Here is a 24247-nt window from a genome sequence, read left to right on the forward strand (position 1 = left end):
AAATACACACAGCTTATTTAGTTAAACGTATTTAAGACTACTAGTTCTCCCTGAGGAACACACACAGCTTAGTTAGTTAAACGTATTTAAAAGACTACTAGTTCTCCCTGAGGAACACACACAGCTTAGTTAGTTAAACATATTTAAAAGACTACTAGTTCTCCCTGGGGAATACACACAGCTTATTTAGTTAAACGTATTTAAGACTACTAGTTCTCCCTGAGGAATACACACAGCTTAGTTAAACGTATTTAAGACTACTAGTTCTCCCTGAGGAACACACACAGCTTAGTTAAACGTATTTAAGACTACTAGTTCTCCCTGAGGAATACACACAGCTTAGTTAAACGTATTTAAGACTATTAGTTCTCCCTGAGGAATACACACAGCTTAGTTAGTTAAAAGTATTTAAAAGACTACTAGTTCTCCCTGAGGAATACACACAGCTTAGTTAGTTAAAAGTATTTAAAAGACTACTAGTTCTCCCTGAGGAATACACACAGCTTCGTTAAACGTATTTAAGACTACTAGTTCTCCCTGAGGAACACACACAGCTTAGTTAGTTAAACGTATTTAAAAGACTACTAGTTCTCCCTGAGGAATACACACAGCTTAGTTAGTTAAAAGTATTTAAAAGACTACTAGTTCTCCCTGGGGAATACACACAGCTTAGGTAAACGTATTTAAGACTACTAGTTCTCCCTGAGGAATACACACAGCTTAGTTAGTTAAAAGTATTTAAAAGACTACTAGTTCTCCCTGGGGAATACACACAGCTTAGTTAGTTAAACGTATTTAAGACTATTAGTTCTCCCTGAGGAACACACACAGCTTATTTAGTTAAACGTATTTAAGACTACTAGTTCTCCCTGAGGAACACACACAGGTTAGTTAGTTAAACTTATTTAAGACTATTAGTTCTCCCTGAGGAATACACACAGCTTAGTTAGTTAAAAGTATTTAAAAGACTACTAGTTCTCCCTGAGGAATACACACAGCTTAGTTAGTTAAAAGTATTTAAGACTATTAGTTCTCCCTGGGGAATACACACAGCTTAGTTAGTTAAAAGTATTTAAAAGACTATTAGTTCTCCCTGAGGAATACACACAGCTTAGTTAGTTAAAAGTATTTAAAAGACTACTAGTTCTCCCTGAGGAACACACACAGCTTACAGTTGAAGTCGGAAGTTTACATCCACTTAGGTTGGAGTCATTAAAACTCGTTTCTCAACCACTCCACACATTTCTTGTTAACAAACTATAGTTTTGGCAAGTCGGTTAGGACATCTACTTTGTGCATGACACAAGTCATTTTTCCAACAATTGTTTACAGACAGATTAGTTCACTGTATCACAATTCCAGTGGGTCAGAGTTTTACATACACTAAGTTGACTGTGTCTTTAAACAGCTTGGAAAATTCCAGAAAATGATGTCATTGCTTTTGAAGCTTCTGATAGGCTAATTGACATAACTTGAGTCAATTGGAGGTGTACATGTGGATGTATTTCAAGGCCTACCTTCAAACTCAGTGCCTCCTTGCTTGACATCATGGGAAAATCAAAAGAAATCAGCCTCACAAAAAAATATTGTGGACCTCCACAAGTCTGGTTCATCCTTGGGAGCAATTTCCAAACACCTGAAGGTACCACGTTCATCTGTACAAACAATAGTACACAAGTATAAACACCATGGGACCACGCAGCCGTCATACCGCTCAGGAAGGAGACGCGTTCTGTCTCCTAGAGATGAACATACTTTGTTGCAAAAGTGCAAATCAATCCCAGAACAACAACAACAAAGGACCTTGTGAAGATGCTGGAGGAAACAGGTACAAAAGTATCTATATCCACAGTAAAACGAGTCCTATATCGACATAACCTGAAAGGCAGCTGAGAAAGGAAGAAACCACTGCTCCAAAACAGCCATAAAAAAATCCAGACAATGGTTTGCAACTGGACATGGGGACAAAGATCGTACTTTTTGGAGAAATGTCCTCTGGTCTGATGAAACAAAAATAGAACTGTTTGGCCATAATGACCATTGTTAGGTTTGGAGGTAAAAGGGGGAGGCTTGCAAGCCGAAGAACACCATCCCAACCGTGAAGCACGGGGGTGGCAGCGTCATGTTGTGGGGGTGCTTTGCTGCAGGAGGGACTGGTGCACTTCACAAAATAGATGGCCTCATGAGGGAGGAAAATTATGTGGAAATATTGAAGCAACATCTCAAGACATCAGTCAGGAAGTTAAAGCTTGGTCGCAAATGGGTCTTCCAAACAGACAACGACCCCAAGCATACTTCCAAAGTTGAGGCAAAAAGGCTTAAGGACAACAAAGTCAAGGTATTGGAGTGGCCATCACACAAAGCCTTGACCTCAATCCTATAGAGAATTTGAGGGCAGAACTGAAAAGGCGTGTGCGAGCAAGGAGGCCTACAAACCGCGGCAGGTAGGGGCGGCAGGTAGCCTAGTGGTTAGAGCGTTGGACTATTAACTGAAAGGTTGCACGATCAAATCCCAGAGCTGACAAGGTAAAAAAATCTGTCGTTCCGCCCCTGAAAAAGGCAGTTAACCCACTGTTCCTAGGCCGTCATTGAAAATAAGGATTTGTTCTTAACTGACTTGCCTAGTTAAATAAAAGTAACAAAAAATATTTTTTTTAAACGGACTCAGTTACACCAGCTCTGTGGTGGCTAATTTCTGCATTACCAAATGAGGAGAGTTACAAACTTCACACACCAGTCAGTTATACGTAAACTACATCTTTAATAATTAAGATGCTTTTGCAAAAGCACTTGACCTTCAATGATGCGCTATCCCTAATGAACCATTGAAAAAGTGACTACACAAAAGTACAAAGATCTTTTATACCCAAGATCCACCCCTCTCAACGTACATGACGAACAACAGATCTTAGGAACTGTTCACAAAGGGACCTTACACTTTAGAAAGGAATATCCCTGAGCCAGATAACATTCGCTATAAATTATCGTTCAGTTTGGTCCCTAATGACGAGGTTCTAATCTCGTTCCTGGTACTTCATCTCATCCAATGGCATATATCAATTGTCAACTCTAGATACTCCCATCTCAAGTAAACCCCCTCTTGATCCCACTCCTGGACAAGCTCACTGAGAGGAGTGACTTGCGCAGAGACATTGTGGAGACAAATAATTGGTTCCCCATTAATCACGCCATCCCTTCACATGGTTTAAGAATAGGTAAAGACACATTCACATATGAAGACAATGTTCCATTCTGTCCTCTTCAGGGACATGTAAAAGACAAGCCTGACCTGACCTCTCCTCTCTCTGGGCCCCAAGTGACTGAGCCCCAGCTAAGGGAAAAGTGCAACTAAAAGACACCAGAGTCCAAAGGGATACTTTCTAATGACAAGTATCTCACATAAACATATTATGCTAATAAAACATCTTAATTATCTATGTTACCCAACTAATTCTGATTCATCCGCCACATCTGTCAGGAGGAATGGGCCAAAATTCACCCAACTTATTGTGGGAAGCTTGTGGAAGGCTACCCGAAACGTTTGACCCAAGTTAAACAATTGAAAGGCAATGCTACCAAATACTAATTGAGTGTATGTAAACTTCTGACCCACTGGGAATGTGATGAAAGAAATAAAAGCTGAAATAAATCATTCTCTCTACTATTATTCTGACATATCACATTCTTAAAATAAAGTGGTGATCCTAACTGACCTAAAACAGGGAATTTTTACTAGGATTAAATGTCAAGAATTGTGAAAAACTGAGTTTAAATGTATTTGGCTAAGGTGTATGTAAACTTCCCACTTCAACTGTAGTTAGTTAAAAGTATTTAAAAAACTATTAGTTATCCCTGAGAACACACACGTAAAAGGCTTGTTCAAAAAGGGATTGTAGACAATTTAAGACAAAATAAGGCCTAAAATATGAATAAATTAAGTCAACATTCTGTATTTTACAACTCAATGTTAGATGGTTCTCCACACCCTGAAAGTAGTCTATGGGTCTTTTTAAATGTTGTTTTATAGCCACTAGAAACGTCAGCTAACTTTAGCCACCACTAGCTAAAATTCTGTGGGATTGATAAGGGCAATTTTTAAGACTTCTGCAGATAACCTGAGAACACTATTTGGCTGTGTGTTGCACCTACCCCTCTCCATCACTGGGGCTCTTCTCCCCCCGGGGCTGGGCCACACAGTACAGAGCCTTCTCCAATAGGTGTTCCCTGAAGGCCTGGGTCACCTGGGCCAGAGGGTCCACTACGGAGACAGACAGAGAAGAATTAGGGTTAGCATAGTCATGGCAACCAATTTAGACAATGAAAACATGTGTTGCCCATATTGCTTTCATCATAACCAGTTTCCATGACGTGTTTCCTTTCATAAAGACACAAGCTGTCCACCTGTAGAGCCTCTCAATGCTCATTCTTCTGAGAGGCTCTGGTCAATAGTAGTACACTAATATACCAGGGAATAAGGTGCCATTTGGGACGCAGCCAGTGTGTGGGGTGGTCAAATCAAATCGTATTGGTCACATACACGTGTTTAGCAGATGTTGCGGGTGTAGTGAAATGCTTGTGCTTCTAGTTCCGACAGTGCAGCAGGTGTGCTTACTGTACTGACCTGTGTTCCCTGCCTGGCTATAGATGCTATCTTTGGGGGTACTGCGGACGGCCCAGTCCCCGTCCACAAAGAAGCGGTGGCCCAGAGGGTGACAGAGCCACTGCATGGCCGGGGGGACACTGCCACTGGAGGAGAGACACGCCTGGCGGGCACTGCTCAGGAACACACGCTGGGGATGGAGAGAGACATGGAGAACCAGGAGTGAGTACAGAGGTAGAGACACAGAGACAGACACACACATTATAGCCAGTCAGTCTCTCCATCTGCCCCTCTCACAAACACACCACTTGGTAATCTAACTCGGTGACTCACGGAGGAGAAGTGAAGGAGTCTGGGTAGGCTGGCTTTGACTCGTAGCGCTGCGGAAACGTAGACCTCTCCTAGCGTGGCCACGGGCAGGCAGGAGCCTGAACACTCTGCCAGGTTTACAGCACTCAGAGCCATGTGAACCGCAGACAGGTGGCTACCGCCCAGCTTACCTGCGCGCACACACACCCACACGTTGATTATGGACAGTTTGTTTAGCCAAACACAGAAAACACAGGTTTTTCAGACAAAGACTCCTGAAAACGTATCAATTCCTCTCAGGTCTACATAAAGTGTGTAGGAGTAGGGAGCTAGTGGATAAATCTCTATTGGACAGTAGTACTGCAGAGGAGAGAATGTACCTACAGTGTGATCTTGGGGAAATCGAAATCCACTTAGTGTTTGTTTTATTGCCCTCTGTATGAGGATCTGAGACATGTTGGTGATAACCCTGAGGTATTCTGGTTACGGGACCAGAGGCTTAAATTCTGTTTCAGACAGGACACGTTTGAGATTGCTCAGTTTGTTCATAATGTCTGGAGGAGAAGGAGAAATGTACTGTTGGTGTAGCGTGGCTAGATGGTAGCTGCGGTTGCGTAGCGAGGCTAGATGGTAGCCACGGTTGCGTAGCGAGGCTAGATGGTAGCTGCGGTTGCGTAGCGAGGCTAGATGGTAGCCACGGTTGCGTAGCGAGGCTAGATGGTAGCCACGGCTGCGTAGCGTGGCTAGATGGTAGCTGCGGTTGTGTAGCGTGGCTAGATGGTAGCTGCGGTTGCGTAGCGAGGCTAGATGGTAGCTGCGGTTGCGTAGCGAGGCTAGATGGTAGCCACGGTTGCGTAGCGAGGCTAGATGGTAGCCACGGTTGCGTATCATATCAATCATATCAATCAACTAGATAGTAACATTGTCTCAGAGTGAGTAGACAAGGTTAGCCCTACCCTTAGCATTTGAGCCACAGGCCAAGTCCAGTTTCCAATTTCCACCTACCGGTCATGTGCAGCTGGTGCAGACGGTGGTAGACCAGGGCAGCGTCGCGGCTGCTCTTGCACGCATCCTCCCGGAGCCCCCTGGCGCGGAGCCCCCCGGCCCTGGCAGCCAACCAGCGACCCACCCCTAGCCGCTGGAGGCAGAGGCGGAGCAGCGCCCACAGGGCAGCACAGGCCAGGTCCAACTGAGAGGTGGGTAAGGGGCGACCCAGGGCCTTGAGGCAGGTCCATAGGTTCTGACTGGCTTGGGCAAAGTCTCCCTATTGGGGGAGGGAGAGGGGGGGTGAGAGTGTGGCGGGGATGGGTGTGTGTGTGTGTGTTGACTGCATGAGCTTCCGACTGTCCACCCATACAATTCTTAATGAATTCAAGGTTTATAGAAATATGTCCATCCAATAGAATAATTGTCAGAAAAACAATAGTCCAAACCCAATTTCTGTTACATATGTTTCAAAGGTTTCTGACAATTTACTCTTGAGAATTTAGCATGTTTAGAGTGAATGGAATGTCATCACAGGCACAATCAAAAAGCGGTCACTGCTCAATAGGACTCTGTGGCGCTGCTCCGCGGCAGAGTGGCGCTAACTTCGAATGTTAACTGGCGTTTGTCAACTGGCGTTTTCTAAATGAAATCCACTGAATACACAACTAAAATGGGGCCTAAATATATATTTATTTACAAAGCTAAAAGACTGAATTTCAATATCCACCCTCCACGAAGACAATCTGTTCCTGTTTTCATTGTGTATTTCTGAGTCTTCCCCCTTGAAAAATTTTTTTGCTATAGAAACAGCCCCTCTCAATGTAGATTGATCACAGTTATAGGCAATGAAAGCCAAGGATCTGGAGGTGAAAATGACAAAGGTATCAAATTGATTTTGATTGGTCCAACCAGTGGAAACACCTCCAAATGCTACCACCTCACAACACCAAATTTGGAAGAGATACAACCTACAGAGGAGCAGTCTAAACGGTCACAGCAAACGAACGTTCTATTTTCGTCAGTGTCAAATTCAAGTTTAAGTTAAGTTTAAGGAATACCTGGGATAGGATAAAGTAATCCTTCTAACCCCCCCCCCCCCCCCCCCCCAAAAGATTTAGATGCACTATTGTAAAGTGGTTGTTCCACTGGATATCATAAGGTGAATGCACCAATTTGTAAGTCGCTCTGGATAAGAGCGTCTGCTAAATGACTTAAATGTAAATGTAATATAAGATTGTTCTCTACAATCTAATGATTCATTCTGTGTAATTTATAATGACATAGGGCAAAGTAAACTATGTTTTGATATTCATTTTATTGCAACCTCTTGGATTGCCCCGTTTCTATCTACATTATACAGTGGTTCTTCTTAAAAGTTGCGTTGTACTGCAGCACAGCTTGCGGGCTGCGGCAGAATTCTATGGCACGTTATTTAAGTGTCAGCCATTGTTGCCATATATGCTAGTTAGTGCTAGTATGACCACCAGAGGGCATCTTTGAGAAGCATTTGACTGTTTTTAATATTGGCTGTACTAGAGAATTTAAAACCTTTTTTGGAAGAACATAGTACATGGGATTGAATACGAAATGTATCTTAATTAATTTGATTAACATTATGGTGTTTCTATTCCAAGAAAAACTAAACCCTCTGGGTTTCTGTTAGGAAGATATGGCACTGTACAGCGTGACCGGTCGGGAGTAGGCTACTAAGTGACTGCGAGTGAAGAGCAAAATAATCCTAACATTTCCACACCCTAATTGCAGGCTAACCAATACCCAAACAGAGATTCAGTGAAAATAAAAATCTCATTGATTTATCAAGTCCAGTCCCCATGCTTGTCTCATAGCAGTGTGAAACGGTGCTGAAATAGTTGACCACACCTGGGTAGGCTACTGCTTCAAATCCTATTATAACAACTGGATGACTTTGGGTGTTCCAGTAAGCAACGATTTGTTACCTTCATTAGCCTACTTTATTCCAATAGCTCTGTCAGTCAGTGATATTTATTCACATAGTAATTCATTATGGATCCATCCAAAGAACTCCAGCACAGAGAAGAGAAAGGAGTCTTGAATAATTAAACATGTTGGTAAAATACTGTTTGACTTGGGGATTATGGTCACGGACAGTGCTATTTGCCGGTGATACGCCGAACACGAAAGCCCAGAAAAATGAACAGGTACAGTAGGCTACAATACTGTAAAGTAGGCCTAATAATGCTAAAAATAATGCTTAAATAAATTGACTGTTGGTCTTTACTGTATGCTGCACATTTTACATTGTATTCCATTTCCAGCGAGACTATTCAAGCCATCGACTCACTGATGGTTGAAGATGATGAGCGATCGGCAAAGGCAATCTGGAATCTGCTGGCATCATCGCACAACATCAACATCGCTCTAATCAGTCAGAAGACAGTTGAAGAAACTTGAGTCAGCTTACAGAAAGGCTCTGTAGTACTATATATAGTCTTACAGAGCCTTTCCGTAAGTTCACTCAAGTTTCTTCAACTATCTTCTGACATCAAGAGATACGCTGGACCCTATATCAGAGAGGTGTTTTTGGGACCACATCATGTCTATTGTCCTGCTAATAGCCCTTGTGAAAAACAAGTTATCTAAGGGGCTTTTATATAATTATATTATAGGGCTAATGATAATAATAATCGTTGGATAACAGATGAGCTCTCAGAACTCATTAAGAGGCGGCTTCTATCTTCAATATAATCATTCATTCAGAAGGTTAAACCCTTTTGTTTTCAAGTCCTCTGGTGGTTACAGTCCTAACCCTGGAACGTGTTGCACCATTGAAAGAAGCTGGTATGATGAAAACGATGTCCATTTCATCTGTTCTCTTTGGTCGCAATGTCTTTTTTTTTGTTAACACAGTTTTACCATTAAAAAAACTGTTTATCTTTTCCCAACTATTTTGCAATCTATATGGCACAGCTGTCATTTTTTTGGTCCTTAAATGAAACTGGTATATATTTTTATTTATCACAATTTTCTTTAACCAATTTTGGTCTTTAATGCATGGCCGACAGACAAGTTCCTTACTTTTCCCCCCTTCCACTTGATAAAGGTTCCAATTAATAAAGTTTTATTTTTTATCAATTAGTATATTAAAATATTTGAGTTTAACCACAATATAACGATATTTTGGAGATAATTTCCTTTTCAAATAACTGAAAGTGAGCGGCTGTAATCTGAACTAAGGGAAAAAGGCCATTCTTGAACATGGGGTGAGACATTCTTAATAATTTGTAAATAAAGCCAGTTTTGTCATTTGAATTATTTATTTGTTTTTAGAGTGAGAGAAACCAAAAGGCCACCGTGCCTATTTTTGGGAAAATCGTCAGTCCACATGTCAAGTGTAATTCACCCATTGTATTTACCCAAGTTCTCTCTTAACTCCAGGCACACCGACAGTTTTTTTGTTGTTGCCTGATGCAGGACTCTAGTGCCAGAGGACTCTCAGACTGAAAACGCTTCCATTAATTTACAAAAAGACAGTCAATTTGTGCCACAGTTTAGACTACCGATAGATCAGCGTTCTAACTCCCCCTTGTGATAGTGTGGTGCAATGACAGAATGCCACCATCTACCACTAACGGTCGTGGCATAAGCTTGCAACTTTTAAAGGAAGAACCACTGTACAGCAGTGAGTGAACACCATACACCCTATTCCCTACATAGTGCACTACTTTGGAAGGTAGTGCACTATATAGGGAATAGGATGCCATTTTGACGAAATCACATTCTCCATATTCTCACCCGTGCCAGGTCGAGGTCTGCCTGCTTGCGGTGCCTCCAGAACAGCACGGAGGATCCAGAGTGAGGCCTGGTGACTGGCTCTCCATAGACCAACACTCTGACCAGAACCCCAGCCACCAGCACACCATTCAGCAGCCACACCAACAGAGTGGGTAGCACCCAGTCCATCCAGCCCCACGAGTCAGCTAGGAGGAGAACACAGAGAGAGGATGACTTTTGGAGTCACCCACACAGAATGACTTTTGGACACACAACAACACATAATGAGTTTGAGACACGCACGCAAACACACGCACAGACAAAGAAGAGATGGACTTACTAGAAAATACACATGGGAGTATTAGATGAGCTCACTAGGAGTAAGACACAGATACACACCTCCGCCACCCTCCCTCTTTCCCTCCATACCTGCGTTGTCTAGGCCCAGCATGTTCCTGCCTGTCCCAGGATGCACTGCGTGGTTGTTAGCGGTGGTGCTGGAGCCCATCCCGCCACACAGCATGGCAGCCAGGGGATTGAGGGAGAGGAAGAGGAAGGTGAATGTGCACAGCGCCATGCGGGAGCGGTCCAGCATGCCAGCACTGCCCGGGGTGGACGAGGACGTGTCCATCAGATTGACCGCCGGCTGGACGGGAGAGGACAGAACACAAGGAGTCAGGGTTAGAATTAGACCTAAAGCAAGAAGCAGAGATGGAACTGGAACTAGAATTGTAATCAGGGAGTTAGAACTAAGAACTATAACTTATTATCATAAGTTTACTTTACATGATAATTGGAGACACCAATGGTTAGCCATTGACCAAAACAACGGTTTAGCTTCTCTGTTTAAGTTTGTCTCCAGCCTTGTTGCTACAAGATGTATGTTGCTAGAGAATTACCATTTCCTTTGACAATGTTCTATTCTTGGTAACTATAGCAGAGAAGTCCAACATCTTTCAAGCTCATTTCTCAAAGTCACGAGAAGCATTAGTTACGGGTAGGGTTGCAATGGGTCGGAAACTTTCCGGTAAATTTCCAGAATTCTTCCGGAAGTTTTCCATGGGAAGTTAAGCCCTGGAATTTGGGGAATTTTGCTTAAATTCATCAAAAAAGTTAGCTTGTAACAGTGAACCTGTTTTTGTGGTACACATAAGGCAATTCTAGGTCTTGTGGCATATTTTGGTTAAACTATCCCCAATTCAATGGAATTGCAACCCTCTGCATGCACAGTGTATTCTTCCATCACATGTACAGCTGATTCTCAAGATCTTGCACACGAATGAGATGCTATTGAGCCCACACTACTACACTGTCTGAGCCAAGGACTACATGCTTTCTGGTAAGTTTTGATTACAATACTGGGTGGGGTGAATATATTTTATTTGACATACATGATTTTTTGTTAACAAGTAAATAGTAGCCTACAGCAAAATGTGTTTAAATAATTTCTAACTTGGTAACAATTTATAATAGTTAGTTTCTGCTACCATGTGGGTTTTAATTGCTTGAGCCTGCTAACTGAGGAGTGTTAATTCACCTGTTTCCATACATGTTTCATTTTGAAACATTTATCTTACAAAGGAGTTGTTTAATCTAACTGCTTAACTATTTATCTGTACATGGAATTGTATTTTTTCTAATCTTTACAGGAAAATGCCACAGGTACTACCTGATGTGTGGAAACACTTCCCTGCAGCTAATGCAGAAGGAAAAGCTGTGTACATTTGCAAATACTGTACCAAATCATACGTGCAGAATGCAACAAATATGCAGAACCATCTGGCCAAGTGCATAAAGTTCCCTCGGCGCTCACAACAAGTAACCTCTGACAAAAGTCTCACTACTTCTATTCGAGGTGAAAATTCTGAATCAGACACCTTATCGATAGCAACAGCTCATGGTCCTCCTGGAATCAGAAGTTTTTTGATTCAATGGAGGAACGTAGTCAGAGAAATGCTGATGAATGTCTTGCTCGAGCTGTGTATGCAACTGGTTCACCTCTGACGCTCACAGGCGATGTGTACTGGAAGAGATTTTGCCCAGCATACACCCCTCCAACCAGACATGCATTATCTACTCATTTGCTGGATGCAGAGTTCAACAGAGTTCAAGTGAAGGACAAGCAAATCATAGAGAAAGCAGACTGTATTGCAATCATCTCTGATGGGTGGTCGAATGTTCGTGGGCAAGGAATAATTAACTACATCATCTCCCCCCCTCAACTAGTAATCTACAAGAGCATAGACACAAGGGACAACAGACACACCGGTCTCTACATTGCAGATAAGCTGAAGACAGTCATCAATGACCTTGGACCACAGAAGGTATTTGCACTGGTGACAGACAATGTTGCAAACATGAAGGCTGCTTGGTCTAAAGTGGAGGAGTTCTGCCCTCACATCACACCTATTGGCTGTGCTGCTCATGCATTGAATCTGCTCCTCAAGGACATCATGGCACTGAAAACAACAGATACACTCTACAAGAGAGCCAAGGAAATGGTTAGGTATGTGAAGGGTCATCAAGTTATAGCAGCAATCTACCTCACCAAGCAAAGTGAGAAGAATAAGAGCACCACATTGAAGCTGCCCAGCAACACCTGTTGGGGTGGTGTTGTCATCATGTTTGACTATCTCCTGGAGGGGTGTCTCTCCAAGAAACGGCCATATCACAGTCTGCCGATATGGACAGACCCATCAAGAGGATCCTCCTGGATGATGTATTTTGGGAGAGAGTGGTAAGCAGCCTGAAACTCCTGAAACTTATAGCAGTAGCCATTGCACAGATTGAGGGAGACAATTCAATCCTGTCTGATGTTCAGACCCTGCCTGCAGATGTAAGAGAAGAAATCCATACTACCCTGCCCACTTCACTGTTGCTCCAAGCAGAGGAAACTGCAGTTCTGAAATACATTAAAAATGCGTGAAGACTCCTGCCTGAAGCCCATACATGTTGGACCCCAAGTATGCTGGCAAGAGCATCCTGTCTGGTGCAGAGATCAACAAGGCCTATGGTGTCATCACTACCGTGTCTCGCCACCTTGGCCTGGATGAGGGCAAGGTTCTTGGCAGTCTGGCAAAATACACTTCCAAGCAAGGGCTTTGGGATGGAGATGCAATATGGCAGTCGTGCCAACATATTTCATCAGCCACCTGGTGGAAGGGACTTTGTGGATCTGAGGCTCTTTCCCCTGTTGCCTCCATCATCCTCCAAATCCCACCAACATCAGCCACCTCAGAGCGCAACTGGTACTTGTTTGGGAACACACACACACACACACACACACACACACCAAAGCCCGCAACAGGCTGACCAACACAAGGCTTGAAAAATTGGTGGCCATCCAGGCAAATTTGAGGATTTTTGAGCCTGACAACGAGCCATCCTCAACAAGGTCAGAAAGTGACAGTGAAAATGAGGCCTCAGAGTTTGATGTTCAAGAGATAGACATTGAGGAGGTCCAGGGAGAAGACATGGAAGCCTGAGAGGAAGACAACCAAAGCTTTAGTTTCTAGACTATCATTTTACAGGTGTACGTTGAAAACGTTTTTGGAAGATGCCATGTGAAGAGTCAACTCATTTAATTGAAGTTCAATTCATAACAAAATCGTTTTGTTATTTCTATTGGAAGGATTTAATCATTTGCAATTATGTCTACTTATGATAAGGTAAAAGGTTTATGTTTATGTCTCCATATGATATGGTAAATATATCCAATGCAAAAAACATCACATTTAAATGGTATTAATATTCATTTGCATACATTTCCGTTAATTCCCATTAACTCCCACGGAAAGTTTCCACCTCAGAATATTCCCCAAAAAGTTCAACCCTAGTAACAGGTAACATTCAGTATCCTGACTGGCTTCACTCAATGCTTTTTCAGTGAGTTTTCACGTCTCAGGTTGTGAAACCCACCTTGCTGTCCTCCCCCATGGGGCTGTCGGGTTCTGAGTCGCTGCCACAGTGGGAGTAGGAGGTGGGAGAGCCCACATCGGATGGCGGAGGGGTGGGTAGCTCGCTCTTTACGTCTGTCTGTGGGCCGTCCACCTCCATGGCTACCAGGTCCTTCAGAGACTCTGGAGAGCAGAGAGGAGGGAGAGAGAGAAAGGAGGAAAAGAGAGGAGGGAGGTAAGAGAAAGAAAAGATCATCCTCACAATAGTTCAGGCCAACCTCATCACACTGTTATGACAACTATATCTGTATCCATAAAGTGTCTCAGACTGCTGATCTAGAATCAGTTCAGCCTTTAAATCATAATGAATACAATTATATGGACAGGGGGAACCTGATCCTAGATCAGCTTTCCTACTCTGAGACGCTTTATGAATACAGGCCCAGCTCTTGATTCGAGCACAACCAGCACTAGCTATCAGAAAATGACTGCATTTCACAAAGCACTTCTTTAAGCAATTAAAAGCTTTAGCCATGAAGAATCCTTCTTCTTTGTAATGAATAACAATAGGATCACGATAAAGGGAGGATGGAAGAGAGGAAAGGGCAGGCATAGAAGGAGAAGAAGAGCCAGGGCAGGGAGGAGAAGAACCTGTGGCTCAGTTGGTAGAGCATGGTGTGTGCAATGCCAGGGTTGTGGGTTCGATTCCCACTGGGGGCCAGTACAAAAATGAAATGAAATGTATGCATTCACTACTGTAAGTCGCTCTGGATAAGAGCGTCTGCTAAATGACTAAAATGTTAAAACCACTCACTGTTTTTCTGGGCAGACATCTTCAGGGCCATGTTCTCTTTTTTCAGTTTCTGGTTGGACTGCTGCAGGTAGCGGATGTAGTCTATCGCCTTCTTCAGAATTGCCGACTTGTTGAGCTGCTTAGCAGATGAAAAAGGTGAATACAACAACTTGTTGAGCTGCTTAGCAGATGAAAAAGGTAAATACAACAACTTGTTGAGCTGCTTAGCAGATGAAAAAGGTGAATACAAACTTAATGCAAGATTTTAAGAGCCTCTGATAAACAGTATGCATTTCAACGCAACCAATGAGCTTCCCTCGATATAATACGAACACAGCATTAACATCTTGACATTGGAATCCACAAACAAAACAGTGGCCGTGTCCCAATACCCATACTAGCGTACTAAAAACAGTATGCAAAAAAATATATAATGTATAGTATTTAAAAAAATGTAATAGTACTCCAAATGAGTCATCTAATATGCGATTGCGTTGACTCCTGCCATTCGTTCGTTTTGGTACAGCGCGTCAATTTATCTGATTATCAGCTGTTGTCAAACACTCGAGTCGGAAAAGACAAGTGACTTCTACTAGATCAGCCTAAATGAGTATGCAGAATGTAGTACGCTAGTATGGGTATTTGGACACAGGCAGTTACTTTTCTCTGTCAGATGGTTCAGTTCTTGAAAGCTCTACTGTATCTCAATGGGAATCTCCTGCTTAAAATGTATGTTGCAAATAACATTTTGTAAATGTAATGTTTTTTTTAAATATACGTATATATTTCCAATATTAATACTTTGGCCTCAGTCCCGGCCACCAGGTCTTTAAGCTCAAGGATCTTGTCGTTGATGGACGAGCGGTAGCGCTTCTCGATGGCGTTGTGGGCGGTGCGCTTCTCGCCCTTGGGGGGCAGGCCCATAGGTTTACTGCTGATTGTGATACGGTTGATGGGCAGCTTGTCAGAGTCCATCATCACTGGCACTGTGGTCAGGAAGGTGCCACCACTCATCAGAGCCTAGATGGAGGAAGAAAGAGGGAGGAGAGAAAGAGGGAGGGATGGATGGAGGAAGAAAGAGGGAGGAGAGAAAGTGGGAGGGATGGAGAAAGAAAGAGGGAGGAGAGAAAGAGGGAGGGAGGGAGAAAGAGAGGGAGGAGAGAAAGAGGGAGTGAGTGAGTGAGTGAGTGAGTGAGTGAGTGAGTGAGGGAGGGAGGGAGGGAGGGAGTGAGGGAGGGAGGGGAGAGGGAGGGAGGGATGGAGAAAGAGAAGGAGGGGAGAAAGAGGGAGGGGAGAGGGAAGGAGGGATGGAGAGGGAGGGGAGAGGGAAGGAGGGATGGAGAAAGAGAGGGGGGATGGAGGAAGGAAGGAAGAGGGAGGAGAGAAAGAGACGGAGGGAGGGATGGAGGAAGAAAGAGGGAAGAGAGACGTTGTTTCTAAGAAGACAAATCACTAAAGTAGCATCTAGATCAGGGGTGTCAAACTCATTTTGCCCCGCGGCGGGGGGGGGGGGGGGGGGGGGGGGCATTCGGTCTTCAACGACATCCAGAGGGCCGCAATGAAAATGTGTTAGATACCATTACCGTTAAAGTTTGCAAGAAATTGTTCTCTATCCATCGTTTTTGGGAATTTTGCATTAGTGAGCTGGACAGTGAGGAAACTCTATGAATGTAGGTCCAAGATCATTTCTACAGTTTCCATTCAGTTTTAGTCATCATCAAGTATATTGAGTTTGTTTCCCCCTCAAACAACAGGCAGTATGTTTGACACTATGTCCTATATACCACAATACTTTGTATTCTTCCACTACCATAAAAATACTTTTGGATAATTTTTCTTCAGGAAAATGACACTTTATAAATGCTGTTACTACTTTATGACATTACTATTCCTATCATCTCATTCCTAACTGGAGTGAGTGGGTGGTCTGGGCTGTGGTGATGGTTCCTAACTGGAGTGAGTGGGTGGTCTGGGCTGTGGTGATGGTTCCTAACTGGAGTGAGTGGGTGGTCTGGGCTGTGGTGATGGTTCCTAACTGGAGTGAGTGGGTGGTCTGGGCTGTGGTGATGGTTCCTAACTGGAGTGAGTGGGTGGTCTGGGCTGTGGTGATGGTTCCTAACTGGAGTGAGTGGGTGGTCTGGGCTGTGGTGATGGTTCCTAACTGGAGTGAGTGGGTGGTCTGGGCTGTGGTGATGGTTCCTAACTGGAGTGAGTGGGTGGTCTGGGCTGTGGTGATGGTTCCTAACTGGAGTGAGTGGGTGGTCTGGGCTGTGGTGATGGTTCCTAACTGGAGTGAGTGGGTGCTTTGGGCTGTGGTGATGGTTCCTAACTGCAGTGAGTGGGTGGTCTGGGCTGTGGTGATGGTTCCTAACTGGAGTGAGTGGGTGGTCTGGGCTGTGGTGATGGTTCCTAACTGGAGTGAGTGGGTGGTCTGGGCTGTGGTGATGGTTCCTAACTGGAGTGAGTGGGTGGTCTGGCTGTGGTGATGGTTCCTAACTGGAGTGAGTGGGTGGTCTGGGCTGTGGTGATGGTTCCTAACTGGAGTGAGTGGGTGGTCTGGGCTGTGGTGATGGTTCCTAACTGGAGTGAGTGGGTGGTCTGGGCTGTGGTGATGGTTCCTAACTGGAGTGAGTGGGTGGTCTGGGCTGTGGTGATGGTTCCTAACTGCAGTGAGTGGGTGGTCTGGGCTGTGGTGATGGTTCCTAACTGGAGTGAGTGGGTGGTCTGGGCTGTGGTGATGGTTCCTAACTGGAGTGAGTGGGTGGTCTGGGCTGTGGTGATGGTTCCTAACTGCAGTGAGTGGGTGGTCTGGGCTGTGGTGATGGTTCCTAACTGGAGTGAGTGGGTGGTCTGGGCTGTGGTGATGGTTCCTAACTGGAGTGAGTGGGTGGTCTGGGCTGTGGTGATGGTTCCTAACTGGAGGGAGTGGGTGCTCTGGGATGTGGTTCCTACCTGCAGTGAGTGTGTGCTCTGGGATGTGGTTCCTACCTGCAGTGAGTGGGTGCTCTAGGATGTGGATCCTACCTGCAGTGAGTGGGTGCTCTAGGATGTGGTTCCTACCTGCAGTGAGTGGGTGCTCTAGGATGTGGTTCCTACCTGCAGTGAGTGGGTGCTCTAGGATGTGGTTCCTACCTGCAGTGAGTGGGTGCTTTGGGATGTGGTTCCTACCTGCAGTGAGTGGGTGCTCTAGGATGTGGTTCCTACCTGCAGTGAGTGGGTGCTCTAGGATGTGGTTCCTACCTGCAGTGAGTGGGTGCTCTAGGATGTGGTTCCTACCTGCAGTGAGTGGGTGCTCTAGGATGTGGCTCCTCCCTGCAGTGAGTGGGTGCTCTGGGATGTGGTTCCTACCTGCAGTGAGTGGGTGCTCTAGGATGTGGTTTCTACCTGCAGTGAGTGGGTGCTCTAGGATGTGGTTCCTACCTGCAGTGAGTGTGTGCTCTAGGATGTGGTTCCTACCTGCAGTGAGTGGGTGCTCTAGGATGTGGTTCCTACCTGCAGTGAGTGGGTGCTCTAGGATGTGGTTCCTACCTGCAGTGAGTGTGTGCTCTAGGATGTGGTTGCTACCTGCAGTGAGTGGGTGCTCTAGGATGTGGTTCCTACCTGCAGTGAGTGGGTGCTCTGGGATGTGGTTCCTACCTGCAGTGAGTGGGTGCTCTGGGATGTGGTTCCTACCTGCAGTGAGTGGGTGCTCTGGGATGTGGTTCCTACCTGCAGTGAGTGGGTGCTCTAGGATGTGGTTCCTACCTGCAGTGAGTGGGTGCTCTGGGATGTGGTTCCTACCTGCAGTGAGTGTGTGCTCTGGGATGTGGTTCCTACCTGCAGTGAGTGGGTGCTCTGGGATGTGGTTCCTACCTGCAGTGAGTGGGTGCTCTAGGATGTGGTTCCTACCTGCAGTGAGTGGGTGCTCTGGGATGTGGTTCCTACCTGCAGTGAGTGGGTGCTCTAGGATGTGGTTCCTACCTGCAGTGAGTGGGTGCTCTGGGATGTGGTTCCTACCTGCAGTGAGTGGGTGCTCTGGGATGTGGTTCCTACCTGCAGTGAGTGTGTGCTCTGGGATGTGGTTCCTACCTGCAGTGAGTGGGTGCTCTGGGATGTGGTTCCTACCTGCAGTGAGTGGGTGCTCTAGGATGTGGTTCCTACCTGCAGTGAGTGGGTGCTCTGGGATGTGGTTCCTACCTGCAGTGAGTGGGTGCTCTAGGATGTGGTTCCTACCTGCAGTGAGTGGGTGCTCTAGGATGTGTTCCTACCTGCAGTGAGTGGGTGCTCTGGGATGTGGTGGTGGCCAGGGAGGTGATGCATGGAGAGGCCACAGTAGTGACCATACAGGGGTCACGGTTCAGGGTGGTCAGCAGCAGAGACTCAGCCTTGATAAACTGGGGCTGGAGCAACACCTGAGAGGAGAGGAGGAGCGAGGGAGAGAGAGAGTGATAGAGGATTAGACTATAAGGCTGAGGGAGCAGTTCTGTTCCATTGAAATAAATTAGAAATGAAACAAATACTAGTAAAATAATAGGTTTCAATACAAAGAACAAATCATTTTTTCTGGTGTGGTGATATTCTTCGGGTTAATGAGTCTCATCAAACATAACACACACACACACACACTCACTCCAGGTGGACAAACTAACTTGTTGAATGTGGTGTGATGCGATGGTCTGAGCTGGGGGGCTTGCTGAGGTGGTCAGGAGGGGAGCCGTGGTGGTCAGAGCCTGGATGGTCATTGGCTGAACGCCGGAAGGGGACGACGACAGGCTGACCATGGGCTGGGCAGGGCCTCCTTGATGATTGACAGCTAGAAAAATAATCAGGGTCATGTTCATTAGGCACCAAACGGAAGAAAACTGCCTGAAACAAGGAGGGACTACTTAAATATTCATTTCTCGGTTCAAAACGTCCTGCTAGTATGGACTCAATTGTGTTTGAAATAGTTCAGCTGTAAAACCAAAACACCATATTACATTTTACATTTTAGTCATTTAGCAGACGCTCTTATCCAGAGCGACTTACAGTAGTGAATGCATACATTTCATAAAAATGTTTCCCCGTACTGTCGTCACCATAAGTGTTTGGCGAGGCCAAAGTTCACATACATTTTTTGCGTGGCTTAGTAGTGTATAACCTTTCCCCTCTGGTGAGTGATATCATTATGTGATAATGGCAGAAGCAGGGAGTGTACACTACGGTACGTTTGGTAGCTATAAAGACACTTGAGTCACTGACCGATATCAGTATGGATTATCATTGTAGGAATGACCTTTGACCTCTAGAAAACATACGATATGATGACTGTAGCAGGCAGTGTGTGTAACATAACAGTGTGTTAGGTGGCTGTAAAGACATTGGTCTACACAGAGTCAGTAGGTTTGTAATGCTGGGGCATGGCTGCATGGGGCAGTTCTCTTACTGTAGTTTCATAACACTGTTAAAGGGACAATGTTGCACAGGTATGCAACGCAGGCAAGGTGTGTATATCTGAATGTGGCTCATAGATAGTGTAGACAAAACACCCTCTCTCAGCCGCAGGGACGATCCTTCACTCTGACCAGCGGGTATTAGATTAGGATTTTGACTGACAGTCAGCGGAGGTTGAGTAACCCACTGACTCTCCTTTGGAAACATGCTGAACTACTACTGTTACTGCACCATAGAACACAACTCTACCTCCTCATAACATAACACCAAGTGGGCTTTCTTCAGGGAGTGAGTGTTTGTGCTTTGTATACCAGTGTCCATTCTCAGTCCCTACCTTTCGCCTTGAGAGCGAGAGCGAGAGAGAGAGACATGGGGAAACCCCTACAACCATTAAAATAGCTATGTTTCATCTCCACGTGGAAGGGGTCAGGATTAGGGGAGTGACTCAGTTTTAAGTTTCCTTGCATTCGTTTGCTCCCTTGGCCTTATTTTCTGCTATTGTAGACTCTCATCTATCTACTACCAGCATTTCAACTATTAATACAGAGGAATAGAGACAATCTGTTCCTCACCTTTGTAGCCATTTTGGGTGCTGTAGTTAATCCGGATCTGCTGGGCGTGGGCCTGGGGCAGCTGGGGGGCAGGAGAGGTGAACAGGGCTTGGGGGGCAGCGCTGAACACGGGGCTCTGGCCGGGTACAGTATGGGGGGAGGAGGCTGGGGGAGGAAGCTGGACTGGAACAGGGGCTGGGGGGGAGAGGACCGGCAGGGGCAGGTCCACCTTGGGCTGCCTGAGACCCTGAGCAGCCTGGGCTGATGGAGAGCCCTGCTGGGGAGCTGGCTGCGGCCTGGGTAGTGGTACAGGGGTGGAGGTGGTGACCTGGGCCAGGGGTGACTGCTGGAAGGTGGGGGGGTGGAAGGCCTTGTCTGGGGGGGAGGAACTGCGGATGATGGGGGGCCCCAGGAGAGCATCAAGGTGGGGGCTGCTGCTCAGGATGGAGGAGGATGTGGTGGATGGAGGGGAAGGGATGGAGTGGGGCAGGCTGAGGGCAGGGAGGTCCTGGGTAGGGGTGACCCCTGTGAACTGAGGGGGGTCAAAGAGACCCGCCATGTCCTGGTTGAACTCCACCATGTCCTGGTTGTTGATGAGCTGCAGCATGTCTGAGGAGAGATGGGGATATAGTCAGAGTACTCCATAGATTGAGAGAACCAGCGACAGAGAGAGACAAGGGATACCTTGTTAACCATGACATTGCCACAGAAATCAGGAGAAGAGGGTCAAATAAGGCCAAACTAAAACAAAGTAGTCTAAATTGAAGACTGTGATTAGTTGAATCATTAGTTGAATTTGTTAAAGCTAGGCTGGAACAAACAGCTGTACACACACAGAGCAGACCCTTTTGTTCACTCCATAGTGAACTCATTTTGAACATCTTAACAGCGTGCCTCCCAATGACCAAACTAGGTTTCTGGGCCTCTGAATGGAGCAGAGATAAAACCCTGTAATCCAATCGGAGCATTTCACGATTGTCAACAAAAGGCTTAAATTAAGACTTGACCCACTGGGTGACTGACTGACAGAGCATTTCTCCCATCTCTCTCTCTCCACACCACATGGTAATGGGTCACTTAATCTCTGCCCTGACTCAACTAGAAAACACCAAGAACTGGGCTCATAAAGTGTCCCAGAGTAGGTGCTGATCTAAGATCAGTTTTGATCATAATGAATCAGATGATCATGAACCCAAAAGATCTGATCCTAGAACAGCACCCATACTGAGATACTTTGTGGATATGGGCCCTGATCTGAGAAGTAGAGCAGGACAGTAAATGGGGTCAGCTCAGTGCAGTCCTGGTCAGCGGTCAGTAATGCAGTTATTATGGAGCCACTGCTGCAGAGCAGACTGGCTCTATGCCACAAAAGGGCCACAGCAAGACAGGCAACACAATAGACACTATGATCACAGTCCCACCATCCCAGACCTGCAGCTACTTCACTACTATTCACAGCATTATGATGCACACGGTCTGTCAAAAGGACAACAACCCTGAGTAGGTGAGGATGGAGACGCAAGAAGAATTGAGTGTTGATGAAAATCAAGGGTGATGTTTACTATGCTATGCTACACCCTCCATGTGAACATGGCATGGTAGCCCTTTACAGATCACTGCACCTGTACATAGCCCATCTATAATTTAGCCCAAACTACTACCTCTTCCCCTACTGTATTTATTTATTTTATTTATTTTGCTCCTTTGCACCATATTATTTATATTTTAACTTTGAACTTTCTTCAAACTACAAATCTACCATTCCAGTGTTTTACTTGCTATACTTTATTTACTTTGCCACCATGGACTTTTTTACCTTTACCTCCCTTATCTCACCTCATTTGCTCACATTGTATATAGTCTTATTTTTTTTCTACTGCATCATTGATTGTATGTTGTTTTACTCCATGTGTAACTCTGTGTTTTTGTATATTGTCGAACTGCTTTGCTTTATCTTGCCAGGTCGCAATTGTAAATGAGAACTTGTTCTCAACTTGCCTACCTGGTTGAATAAAGGTGAAATAAAATAAAATAAATAAATAAAACATTAGAACATGGAACTGAGTAATAGTAACAAGTTAATTACTCACACTGAAAACTTTATTCTCTAATAATAATAATAATAATAATAATAATACAGGCCTTGTTTTAGGGTAATACACTGTATAGCATACTTGTTTCATAAGCTAGAGATGCTCACAATTATTGTCTATGAGAAACCTTCGTTAGTACAGTATAGCTTATTCTTCTGGATTTCCAACAGAAATAGGCTGTAGGCTAGGCTATCCCAAATGAGTTTCAGGCAGCACAGTGAGGAGGCTGTTCACTGGCAAGGAGAAAGACCACTTTGTTTAATCTTAGACCAAATCATCAAGCTAATAGCCATATGTTATAAGGACTAGGTCCAGTAATAACAGAACACACTTAATGCTTCTGCTCTCTGTCTGCACTGCCACAGCAGTCTAACTAGCCTGGATTTGTAAACCAATGTTTTGTATGAGGTGATCGCTGCCGACCAATCAGAAAGTGCCTCAGACACTTGCAATGCAGACCAGCCCCCAAGATAGAAAGAGAGGAAGCACTGGTGGTTTCAATGAGAAGGGGTTACTATGGGACAATTTAGTGCTGGGTTACTCTCGGTCAATTTTTAGGGTGGGTGCATGGAATCAATGAAGGGTGAGATGCTGCAGCAGAGCACTTGTTGGCAAACAACCAGCCATTGATCATACTGACAAATAACATTAGTTAATAGCACCAACGAATCGAATAGCCACCATTCAATTGAATGCACTGATGCATTAATGTAAGTAGGTTTGATATCGTTTAACTAATTTAAATATAAACGATTAACATGTTATTAATAAGACTGCAACATATGATTAATTCATACATAAATATGAATGATATATGGGTGAGATCATGATTCATGTTATAGAACCGACAGGGAATGCTCGACATTAACCTCGTCGTGATGTCAGTAGGACAAGCTGGAGGGGGCGGGGCACTTTGTTCATCACACACAAACTAGCAGGGAAATATCAGCTCGTGTAGTATGCACATTGTTTTAACTTATCAATAACATGCAAAATAGCAGATACAAATGTGTCTAGAGTTAGATCACAACCAAAACGCAAAAACGAGAGCAGCAACAACAGAAAAACAAGCACCGAACTCAGACAGTAGCTAGCTAGCTAGTTCCTTAAGGTTAGCTAGGATTCTCCTCGACCCTGAGAGAAGGAAGCCTTCTCCTACTACCTCATAACGTTACTGTTTGAGTCAAATATAAAACTCGTAAATTTGATTTAAGGTCATAACTAATGTTAGTTAGCTAACTTGTTAACATGACAGCTAACTAAGCTGTACATCATTCAAAATGACTCACTGGGTGCCTATACGTAGTTAATGGTACCGCACTCAGTAACGTTATGTGTACAAGCTGTTTCATGTAATGTTATGTGTTGCTGCTATTGCTGTCACTTGTTTGGCTAGCTAGCTAACGTTCGCAACAACAATAGCTAACTAGCTATGGATAGTTAGCTAAAACTAGCTAACGCGTTACCAAGTTCAAGTTGTCCGTTTTGCTAGCTAGCTTACTAGTAAGCTTAACGTTCTTACCATCAATGTCATTGAGCAGAGCCGTGTCAATATCGCTGGGGTCATTTAGGGATATGGTTGGATCCAGATTATCCAGTGACTGATCGTCAAAAGACAAGTTCATTTTTGCTTTCTCGTTATGGTTAGCTAACTCACTGTAGCTAAAAACTTACGATTTCCACTTAAATCGATGTTTGTGTATCTAGCTACATTTGCAATAATTCCAGTGAGATAAACTCTGTTATTGATCTGTCAAATAGTGCCTTCTTCTGTCTTCATATTGATGCCCAAGAGGCACACTTCTCACGCTAAACAGTGCTCATTGAAGATCCACATGCTTGGCTAGCTAGTA

At 44.7% G+C, this 24247-nt stretch overlaps 1 protein-coding gene across 2 annotated transcripts in view; it reads right to left on the reverse strand.

Moving 5' to 3' along the window:
- Positions 1-24247, reverse strand: part of LOC115205751 (sterol regulatory element-binding protein 1) — a 30576-nt gene extending 6329 nt beyond the window's left edge. The window contains exons 1-13 of one of the 2 annotated variants that reach the window (XM_029772048.1): positions 23917-24247; positions 20323-20910; positions 18967-19130; positions 18586-18729; positions 15140-15358; positions 14360-14477; positions 13568-13728; positions 10079-10295; positions 9671-9855; positions 5915-6173; positions 4934-5100; positions 4622-4790; positions 4150-4258 (exon numbers count right to left, since the gene is read on the reverse strand). In XM_029772048.1, coding sequence (XP_029627908.1) covers positions 4150-4258; positions 4622-4790; positions 4934-5100; positions 5915-6173; positions 9671-9855; positions 10079-10295; positions 13568-13728; positions 14360-14477; positions 15140-15358; positions 18586-18729; positions 18967-19130; positions 20323-20910; positions 23917-24019 — 2603 coding nt within the window. In that variant the 5' untranslated portion in view covers positions 24020-24247. The remainder of the gene's footprint in view (positions 1-4149; positions 4259-4621; positions 4791-4933; positions 5101-5914; positions 6174-9670; positions 9856-10078; positions 10296-13567; positions 13729-14359; positions 14478-15139; positions 15359-18585; positions 18730-18966; positions 19131-20322; positions 20911-23916) is intronic. The other variant, XM_029772058.1, reaches the window with a different exon arrangement.

The sequence above is a fragment of the Salmo trutta genome, chromosome 1 (assembly GCF_901001165.1).
Source record: "Salmo trutta chromosome 1, fSalTru1.1, whole genome shotgun sequence".
NCBI classification, from domain to species: domain Eukaryota; kingdom Metazoa; phylum Chordata; class Actinopteri; order Salmoniformes; family Salmonidae; genus Salmo; species Salmo trutta.